We start from the raw sequence: 11,480 nt of genomic DNA, 5'->3' as shown, positions 1-11,480 counted from the left end.
TTATACAAGGAGTTAATTTTCTATGACCTATGATAAGTTTATGATAAAATACAACTTAAAGGTTATTTAAGAAAGGGACTTAAGATAAGAACCGATGAACTCGATATGAGAGGTGTCCCTTCCCTAGTTGGAAGGTAGGTTCACAATGACTCTCATGAGATTTGAGGCTACCATGTAATGTGGAACTATGAGTCTCTGATACACCTCCTAGATCTTGAACAATGTTGCCAGCATAGGATACTAGCTAGTGGACCCACTTAGAAAGCTATGTCATGTTAGGTTCTACTTCTGCCGGTAGACAACCTTTCGATGTGGGGTTTTATGACACCAGATTCCATGTTTAGCTTGCATGGTCTATATCGGTTAAGGAAAAAGATCCCTCATGTTAAAATGAAAGGCAAGGAAATGAACGTTGACTAAGGTGACTTAAGGAGTCTACTTACTAGAGTTAGGGATATGAGACTCTACCTAGACATTGCACAAGTTGACTCTAAGGGAAGTCATAGAAGATTATTCTTATGCAATATGATAACATGAAATATATATGTTTATGATACAAGATATTATTCTTATATGATGTTGGTCATTATGATGAATATGTTATTGGGTTATATTGTTATATGAAGTGATGACTACTTATGTTACAAGTTATATATAGCAAACCTTTATTTATAGTCTCCTATCTTATCTACTTGGTTGTGTGGGGTTGTGGGTCTACACATGACCATTGCACTTATAGGTCGGGGATGGGATCATTGGTTAGTGATTTGTATGTTATGTTTATATGATCTATGGAATATGAAATGTTAACATGACTCTATGATAATGTGTCTTTGATTGTGATCAAGCATTATTTTGATGGAATTCTTAACTTGTACATGTTCTATGGTACGTGCATTGAAGACCTTCTCATGACTTAGCATATTTTTCCTAAGAGATGATAAATGATCCTTTTTCATGCATGTCCTTAGGTGTTATGTGCATATACCCATACTTAGTAGATATGACATATTAACCTCATTACTTTATATTACTACAACTGTAGGTACCGATCATTGAAGTTTAAGGAGGACGATTTGAAGAAGCTTGGAACTCTTTCTCCAAGTCTTGGTAGGTTCTCATGTTCGGGGATGCTATATTTTCAATATTCTAGCTTATGTAGATTTTTAGTAGTTTTAAGAATACGCTAATTCAATTATGTTCTTTAGATTATTTTGTACTAAGGCCTGTATGCCATAATTGATATTTATTTGCTAAGTCCAGATTTGTACTCTTAGATGGTTTTAATATATGTGATACTAGTTTTTAGAATATCGTATGTCTTTATGATTGTTAAGTATAAAGTATAAGTATACTTCAAGTAGAATGTAAAAGTTTTAATTTTACGCAATTTTTACTGATCACATGTTATGACGAATGCTAAGGGCTTGTATGAGTCCTTTGAGAGGACGACGATGCCGGTCTCATCTGGGGTGTACTCTTCAGGTGTGACAAACTTGGTATCAGAGCATGATGTTAAATATCCTTAGGATCAATGTCTCACTAAACCACGTTACATAGTATCTTGTTCATAGTTGTAAAGCGCGCCACAATTATCGATGAGAGGCTATGTGATGACTAGGAAAGTTCTCTTTTCTTGATACTCATATGTCGTGCTTCTAGATCTTTAATACTATGTGTGTCTTTACCATATAATTTCTTTCTTGACAAATTCTTTCCAAGGGATCAAAGGGAAGCTAAGGTAGAGGAGTTCAACAACCTTCGTCAAGGAGGTATGAGTGTTAAGGGAAACTCCTTTAAATTCATTAATCTATCCAAATATGCTTCCTCTTTGGTTTCGAATGATAGGGATGAGATGAGTCGTTTTGTAACTGGCGTGTCTGAAGAGCATGAAGAAGAATGTCGTCCACCTATGCTTCATTAAAATATGGATATTTCTAGGTTGATGGTTCATGCTCTACAGGTTGAGGATAGTTGTCTGAGGAAGAAGAATAGGGAAACTAAGAAGGCAAGGTCTTTGGAAATTAGTTCTTCTAAGAGTAGGCTTGATGTTCAAGACAAGCCTAATTCCAAGAAGAAGTTTTCAAATAAGGTTCCTTCTAATTTCTCCAGAATCGAAATGATAGGGTTCTAATCCTAAACCTCAAAGGGGGAGAAATGTTAATCCACCAAAAGAGAGACCAACTTGTGGTAAGTGTGGTAGGAAACATGCAAGTGAATGTCTTGTTGGGACTAATAGTTGCTATGGTTGTGGAAAGGGTGACCATATGGTGAAAGATTGTCCTAATGTGAGAAGACAAGATAAGGGGAAGGGCCGAACTCAACCAAGCGGTCCTATTTCTGAAGCTCCAAAAGGGAACCATTTCTATGCACTCGAGTCTATGGGTGAACAAGAAAGGTCTCCCGACATTGTGACGGGTATGTTACAAGTTTTCTCTGTTAATGTTACTCTTTCCTTTGTTGCACCTTTGCTAGCTACGAAGTTTGATGTACTTCCTGATGTTGTGATTGAACCATTTTAAGTTTGTACCCCAATGGGCGACTCAGTTGTTAGAGTCTATAGGAAATGTCTTGTAATGTTGCCCAATGGAGACATGAATTACCGAATGAACCGCTGCTAACTCTTGTGGTAGCTCCAACTCATAAGCTACATTGAAAATTCTCTTTATCATTCTATAAGGTCCAATATAACGGCGAATCAACTTTCCCTTCTTACCAAACCTCATAACACCATTCATGGGTAAAAATTTCTAGTAAACCCAATCATCTAATTCAAACTCTAATGCTCTTCTCCTAACATCCGCATGGGATTTATGACGACTCTGTGCCATTTTCAACCTCTCTTGAATCACCTTCACCTTCTCCATAGCTTGGTGAACTAAATCTTGCCCTATCAATCCTTCTTCACCAACATCAAATCATCCTATGTGGGATCTGCATGTTCTCCCATAAAGAGATTCATATGGAACCATTTTGATGCTAGAGTTGTAACTATTGTTGTAAGAAAGCTCAATTAGAGGTTGGTGATGATCCCAATTCCTTTTGAAATCAATCACGCATGTCCTTAAGATGTCCTCTAAAGTCTGAATAGTGCGCTCTTCTTACCCATCTGTCTGAGGATGAAAGGTGGTACTTAATTTAACCTTTAAACCCAAGCCTCTTTGAATAGATTTTCGGAACTGTGCAATAAATTTTGCTCCTCTATATGAAATAATCGAGACCGGAACCCCATGAAGTCTTACAACCTTTTGAATATACAACTTACCATTATTTTCTGCTTAATGGGTAGTCTTTACCAAAAAAATGTGGGTTGATGCTTTCATGCTGTCGACAATCACCCAAATAAGATCATGTTGTCTCGGTGAACTTGTAAGCCTGTGATGAGATCTATATTAATTATCTCCTACTTCCATTCCTGAAGATCTGTATTCTAAGCCAAATCATTGGGCAATTGGTGCTCTACTTTATCTTTTTGGGAATTTGGGCATGTACCAACAAACTCCGCAATACCCTTCTTCATACCATTCCACCAATATACCTTCCTCAAGTCATGATACATCTTTGTGGAACCCGGATAAATAGAATATCATGATCTATGAGCTTCTTCTATGATCCCCTCTTGGAATCCATTCACAATTGGTACACACATCCTACCTTGATATCTCAATACACATCTCCCCCTTGTTCAAAAGCTAATACATTTTGTTTATGAACATCTTGTTTCAATTCAAGCAACATGAGATCTTAGTCTTGCGTGCCTTTTACTTCTAAGACTAATGAAGACTCAACCTCATTCATCCTCACTACTCCTTCTATGGAATCCATGAGTCGGAATCCTAGGCGTGCCAGTCTATGCACATCTTTGGCACGTTCTTTCTTCTAATCCTCAAGGTGGGTGTAACTACCCATAGAGAACCTGCGTAAGGCATCAACAATATTTTTATCCTTACCTTGGTGATAAGGAATACTCATATCAAGGATATTCTAACCCCCGTCCTTTGTCTAAGATTAAGTGCCCTCTTAGTGAATAGATATTCTAGGCTCTTGTATTCAGTGAATACATCAACATTAACACCATACATAAAGTGAAGTTATATATTAAAGGCGAATAGTACCCCAGCCAACTCCAAGTCATGAGTTGGATAATTCTTCTCATGAACTTTCAACTGTCTAGAGACATAAGCTATAACGTTGTCATTCTACATTAACTTAATAAATTGTTCCAGATAACCCTTGAGATTCTTGAAGAATAAGAAAAATAGAAAACGTAAAATAAAATCATAGTATAAAAAATGAGAGGAAACCCTCTATTTATAGCTAACAAATAGTAGAATGAATAGGTGCTAATGGTTCCTTAAGAGAAAGGTTATAATTTTTCAAAAAAGTCATTGCTCATCGCAAAATTCACAACTCATCGAAAGAATCACAACCCTTAGGAAAAACTACAACTCTTATGAAAAATCACAACCCATAGAAAAAGTGAATACTCATTGAAAAAACCACAACTAGCTAAAAAATTCACAACCCTTTAGTGTGAAAATGTATTTACTTTCCATATTATAAAATTAATAAATAAAATAAATAAAGTATTTTTAATGGGGTGGTATTATAGTAATTCAAAATTAGATTTTTAAAGTTCATGTTTTTTAGGTAGTATAGATCTTTATAGAATAGAAATCTTCACCTTTTATTCTGCCGCAAACATATATATGTTTGTTTTCTAATGAAAGTATCTACTAAGTTGTATCTTGATATAAAATATTTAACTTTTTTAATAATAAAAAATTATTGATGAATAAAATTTAAAGTGTTATTATAGAATCCTTAATTTGATTTAAGAATATTTTATGACCAGTCACTATTTTCTTATCTATTTTTATATAGCTATCAAGGAGTGTGCCTTGTGACATAACATTTTCTAAAATTAAAATGAACACAAAATAATCTCATACTTAAAAATTTAGCATACTCAATAAAAGTATTAAAAAAATGTATGAAACAATACATAGACATTCAATAAGGAAGATGAAAATATATGTTCATGCTATATTTACTATATTATTTCATTTGACTGATATATCTTCCACCAACAGGTTAATTTCTTCTTTCATTTTTACTTACATATCTATTAAAAAATTATTTGTATCATGATTATATTATCATATTATAAGTAAAAGAGAAAATATATTTTTTAAATTGCAGATTTAACTTCAAATTAATAATTGAAAAAATGCACAAGTACTCCCTCAACCTATGCACGAAATCTCAGAGACACACTTATACTTTACTAAGGTCCTCCTGAACTTATATTATAAGTAATTTTCTACCCCTTTACAGCCTACGTGGCACTATCTTGAAAAAGAAAATCAACCAGTGTTGGGCCCACAAGATAGTGCCACGTAGGCCGAAAAGGGGTAGAAAATTATTAATAATATAAGTTCAGTAGGACCTTAGTAAAGTATAAGTGTGTCTCTGAGATTTCGGGCATAGGTTGAAACAGTAGTTGTGCATTATTCCTTAATAATTCAATGGACTATGTTGATGCCCGTTGTTTTAGCAAAACTAAAATAAAACACTTTCATATGAGGGAAAGAATAAATATTAAAACAAAGAAGAATATATTACCCAAATCATATGACTTTTTCCGCATTTGTTAATTAGTCTTTCCCACAATTTTTTTTATCATTGTTAACTCATGAAAATGGTAAGAAAAAAATAGGTTGAACCCATTGGTAGACCCTTAAAATTGGAATCAATTTTAACTTAGACACCTCAAGTAGGCTTTGTTCATTTTAAACACCTCAAATAGGGGTCCGCTATGTCATTTTGACACCTTTTTGTCAATCAGTTAAAATTACAAAGTGTGTGTAACAAACATGTTGATGACATGGCATAATTACTAATTAAAAGCTGACATGTGGCATTTGAATGTAAAAATAATTTTGAAATAAATTAGGAAAAAACAACTAATTTTTCAGCAAAAATAAATAAATAAAATTAAATTACCCATTTTGTACTATCCCACCCCACCCCTACACCATCTTCCTTAAGTTATTTTTGCCTCCCCAAATTCTATAACAATTTTCTTGATTCTATTTCCAATTTTTATTTTTTTTAAAAATCATTAGATTATTTGTTTTTTAATTGATTTTGAAAATTATATATGACATTCTTCTAATTTTTTTTGAAAAAGAATGTGTGTCTTGTTCTAAAAAGTCATTTTTTAAATTTTTTGTTCTTATAACATTTTTAAAATTAGTGTAATGATTTTTTAATTTTTTGTTTTTTCATATTTGGTAAGGTTTTTTATCATGAATTTTCATGGGGAAGGTGAAATTAAGTGTTAGCGCAAAAAAGTGAAGAAGAAGAAGGGAAAAAATTGAAAAGAAAAACCCCTCACGAGCTCAAAATGCGTGCAACAAACACAACATGTCAAGTCAACAAAATGTGTCAAAATGACACAACGAGGCTCAACATGAGGTGTCTAAAATTAACAAAGTCTAGTTGATGTGTCAAAATGAAAATTGATGCCAACTTTAGGGGTCTACCGATGGGTTCAGCCAAAAAAATATGTTCTACAATTTGTTAACAGACTCTTTCTTATGTGGTACCTCGAATTTCTTTGAATTTTTAACTCAATCATCTGTTCCAAATAACCCTTGAGAATTTTGAAGAAGAAGAAGAGTAGAAAACTTAATATAATATCGTAGTTTAAAAGTGAGAGAATATCCTGTATTTAGAGCTAACAAATAGTAGTATGAATAGGTGTTAATTGTATCTAATCAGAAAATTTACAATCTTTCGCGAAAGTCATTGTTCATCGAAAAAATCAAAACTCATCGAAAACAGTGCAATCCTTAGGAAAATTTACAACTCTTTCGGAAAAACAAAACTCTTCTTTCACAACCCTTTGAAAAAGTCACAACTCATCAAAAAAGTCACAACCCGTCAAAAAAGTCACAACCCTTTAACGTGAAAAGGTACGTACTTTCCATATTATAAAATCAATAAATAAAATAAATTGATTATTTTTAATGGGAGGTATTATAGTAATTCAATATTCAAGTTTCAAAATTCATGCTTTTAAGGTAGTAAACATTAAGATATAGATATAAATATTGATTTTTGTAGAGTTGTATTTTTTTTTTCCTGCCACATATATATCATATATTTGTTGTTTAATGAAAGTATCTAATAAATTATATTGTGATATAAAATATTTAACTTTTTGAATAATAACAATTAATTGATGAACAAAATTAAAATTGTATTATAGAATCCTTTATTTGACTTAAAAATAATTTATGACCAATCACTCTTTTCTTATCTATTTTTACATAGCTATCGAAGATTAAATCTTGTGACATAATATTTTCAAAAATTAAAACGAACACATTCAAAAATTAAAATGAACACAAAATAATAGGAATCTCATACATAAAAAATTGGATACTCAATACAAATATAATAAAATAAAAAGGTATGCAACATTACATAGACAGTGATTAAGGAAGATAAAATATATGTTCAAGCTATAATCACTATAGTTTTCCATTTGATTGAAATATCTTTCCATCAATACTTACTTTCTCCGTACATTTTTACTTACATATATATTAGTAAAAGTGTTAGTATCATGATTATATAACCATAATATAAGTAAAAGTGAAATTATATTTTTGAAATACTGAATTTAATATAAAAACTAATAATTCAATGGACTATGTTATTACCCGTTGTTTTAGAAAAACTAAAAGAAACTCTTTCGTTTGAGGGTGAAAGAATAAAAATTATAAAAAAAGAGGAATATATTACCCAAATCATATGACTTTTTTCGCATTTGTTTATTAATCTTTTCCATAACTCTTTATCACTGTTAACTCATGAAAATGGTAAGAAAAATATTTGTTATAATTTGTCAACATACTCTTTCTTATTTGGTATCTTGAATTTCGTTGAATTTTTAACTTAACCAACTGTTCAAAATAACAAATTTTTTAAGAGAAAGAAGAGTTAAAGTCGTAGTTTAAAAGTGAGGGAAAATTCTCTATATAGAGCTAACAAATAGTAGAATGAATAGGTGCTAATTGTGCCTCATCAGAAAAGTTACAACCTTTCGTAAAAGTCATTGTTCATCGAAAAAGTCACAACTCATCGAAAAAAGCACAACCCTTAGGAGAAATCACAACCCTTCATTCTCAACCATTCGAAAAGTCATAACTCATCAAAAAAAGTACAAACCTTTAATGTGAAAAGGTATTTACTTTCCATATTATAAAACTAATATATAAATTTAATTGAGTATTTTTAATTGGAAGTATTATAGAAATTCAATATTCAAGTTTTGAAGTTTATGTTTTTAAAATAGTGTCACCGCCTCAATTAATCTCCATCTTTATTTTAAAAATATCAGTTAATTAATTATTAATTGAAAAATATATATACATTATATATGGAAAGAAAGAAACACTTTTTTCCCAAAAGTAACCGAATTTAGAGGAAAAAAGGTATGTGAAGATCATCAATTTTAACAAAATATAAAGTTTAAATAAATTTGAATAATAAATCACGTTTACTCCTTTACTACTATTATAGAAAAGGCTTGTTTCAACATGTGTGGTTAATGTCTTTTATTTCAAATATGAGGGTATATTTGTCTTTTCATATAGCTTAGTGTTTCTGTGGAGGTGTCTTGAATGGACACATCATTGTTTACGTATCCCTTCATCTTCACTTATGCCATTGTTGTTATCTGTGCATCATTTCCTTCTTGTTAGTGAACATTGTTCCTCTTCTTTATCTAGGAAGTTTCTGCCATCGTCTACTCAAAGATCTTAATATTCGTTCAGGTAATGAACAATTAAAATTTATTTTTGGCTCAGTTTGATAATCTTGAGAAAAAAAATAGATTTAAGTCTGCTGTGATGTTTTGATTTTTCCCCTTTTTTGTATTAACAAATATCAGTTTTTGATTTCTCCCATCTCTTTTTGGTTGATGTGTTGTTATTTTCACATTGTTTTGTTCATTAATTCGATCTGGGTCTCTTCATACTTGTAATTTTTTTTTATTTTGAGTTTGTTGTTGATGTTCTATTTTTGCTTTTGCTTAGGAGAAGTTTTGTTGTTTCATTTTTTCATTCGCCAATGTTGCGTTTCAATGTTTTTTTGTCACATGCAGTAATTAATTTGGCCTTCTTTCTGTTCATATAGATTTTGGTGCAATTAAAGGGGAAAAAATTCAGAACAAATTCGATTCCTAGGGAATCAACTTTTTGGTTAGCTTGGCGTTATCAATGGCCACCAACATTTCAAGGGAGCATTTTAGAAAAGAAAAAAAAGGATGAGATATTAAAACTAGCCATCTTGTTCTAACTCCATGTATGTTTTGTATGTTGTTGTATCTCATTTTAGGTTCTATTAATTTTATAACAACTATCTTCAAATTGCGTGGACCACTTCATCAGTGCGGATACACTTTGAACAAGAAAAAGTATACGATACGAGCGAGAAGAAAGAGAGTGAATTAGATATAGTTACCTACAGAAAGTCAGAAAAACTATGAATCACACAAATGTTGTTTGCCTAAAGCACTGCTTCTATTCAGCTACGAGTACAAATGAACTTTTTCTCAATTTAGTCATGGAATATCTTCCAGAAACTATGTATAGAGTGCTAAAGCATTATAGCAATATGAACCAGAGAATGCCACTCATCTATGTTAAGCTTTACACCTATCAAGTGAGTGAAGTGCTTTCCTGAGTGGTATTTTTTGTTTCCTTAGTTTGAACAATACAAAGTGGTATTATTGTTCCCTAAGCTTTGAGCCATACTAAGATTTAGACGTGGTCAGGTATTTAGAGGGCTGGCTTACATGCATATTGTTGCTGGCGTATGCCACAGGGACTTGAAGCCTCAGAATGTTTTGGTAATGCATCTTTCAAGCTGCTAATTTTGCATAGCAAATTATGGCTTTTTTTCCCTTATGTCGTTGTTTGCTATCACAGGTAGACCCTCTTACTCACCAAGTAAAGATTTGCGATTTTGGAAGCGCGAAAGTGCTGGTAAGTGTTAATCATAAGATTTTCTGTGGCTATTATCATTTTCGTACTAAAGATTATGGATTTGATCCCTGTCTTCCTGAGATGTGTTCACTGTTTTTAATTCAAACTTGGTCAGTAATAATTCTGACTTAGTAGGCGGGTCTTTTGGCCTCATTTTTTTTTTATTAATGTTTGTGTCAACTGTAAATTGATCCTTTCTAGATGTCCAGGATATTTTGACTTCTTCGTACATTTCTTATTGAATACCAGATAAAACATGTAGTTAAATACTTATTGTTGAAATATTTCTGAGGCCATGGTAATTCTCTTAGGATAAGATCCTGTTAGCCATGATTTTGTAATTGGTCAGATTCTGTAGTCACCTGTTTGTTGATCTTGTTGCCACTTTCAGGTGTTGTGTTTTATTTAAGTTGAGTCTGACCATGTTGGAGTTAGTTGATGTTTGCTATTTAACCATGGTGCAGTTCTATAATTCTAAGTTACCTCCCTTAGCATACTTTCTCAAAAAAAGTTACCTCCCTTAGCATATCCCATGAACTGAAAAATTCATAATGTAATTTTTTTTCTTTTTTCTTGGGAGGACAAGACATGTGGAAATTTATAATCATGCCATGAATACCTTTGATGGGGTTTTCACCTTTTCAGTGACTTTAAATAAGAAAGCAATAGGTTTCCACTTCCCATGACTGTGAATTCATTATCTTAATTTTGACTATTGCAAGCTTATGGTGTAGACTATGTCATTTCAAAAAGCTTCCTTTGTGTGAGAATTACTCGATTTTAAGGTTGTGGTTGGTTCTTATATTTATGGAAGTACCATATATTTTCTGGTTAAAGGAGAAGCAAACATCTCATACATCTGCTCGCGGTTTTATCGGGCTCCTAAACTCATATTTGGTGCAACAGAGTATACTACTTCAATTGATATCTTGCCAGCTGGCTGTGTCCTTGCTGAGCTTTTTCTTGGCCAGGTTTGTGGTGATCTAGAATTCTATAGCTTACGCACTGTCCATGAAATCCCTGCGGACTTTTTTGGTGCACTTTTCCAGTTTCTAACCAATTTTTGCAATCTTCTTGCAGCCATTGTTCCCTGGAGAAAATGCTGTGGACCATCTTGTTGAGATAATCAAGGTGCTGTGTGATAAATTCTTGTTTACTGATGCAAATATTGTAGCATGTTTGCAGTGATATAGACTTCTATAGCTTACTGATTCTTGTGTCATTTGCTTCATCTTATAGGTACTTGGAACACCGACAAGGGAGGCAATTCGCTGTATGAATCCAAACTATACTGATTTTAGGTTTCCACAAATCAAAGCACACCCTTGGCATAAGGTATGCTTTCACTTGACTTTAGTCGTACCTCGTGGAACAACAATTTGTTGTCTTGCTGCTTGCTGTGTGTATCATTTCTGTTGA

General features: G+C 32.4%; 2 protein-coding genes across 2 annotated transcripts; both read left to right on the top strand.

Annotated features, from left to right (window-relative positions):
- Positions 1 to 1,927: 1,927 nt before the first annotated feature.
- Positions 1,928 to 2,522, top strand: LOC107030056. The gene is made up of 2 exons (XM_015231460.1): positions 1,928 to 2,092; positions 2,259 to 2,522. Exons 1-2 carry the CDS (start codon positions 1,928 to 1,930, stop codon positions 2,520 to 2,522), a joined length of 429 nt encoding a protein of 142 aa, XP_015086946.1.
- Positions 2,523 to 9,558: 7,036 nt separating this feature from the next.
- Positions 9,559 to 11,480, top strand: LOC107030055 (shaggy-related protein kinase eta-like). The gene is made up of 6 exons (XM_015231459.2): positions 9,559 to 9,738; positions 9,851 to 9,925; positions 10,005 to 10,061; positions 10,892 to 11,032; positions 11,142 to 11,192; positions 11,301 to 11,480. Exons 1-6 carry the CDS (start codon positions 9,559 to 9,561, stop codon positions 11,478 to 11,480), a joined length of 684 nt encoding a protein of 227 aa, XP_015086945.2.

Source organism: Solanum pennellii, chromosome 9 (assembly GCF_001406875.1).
Source record: "Solanum pennellii chromosome 9, SPENNV200".
In the NCBI taxonomy this organism is placed as follows: Eukaryota; Viridiplantae; Streptophyta; class Magnoliopsida; order Solanales; family Solanaceae; genus Solanum; species Solanum pennellii.
The sequence above is the reverse complement of the archived record's forward strand: the minus strand, read 5'-3'. Positions and strand labels throughout refer to the sequence as shown.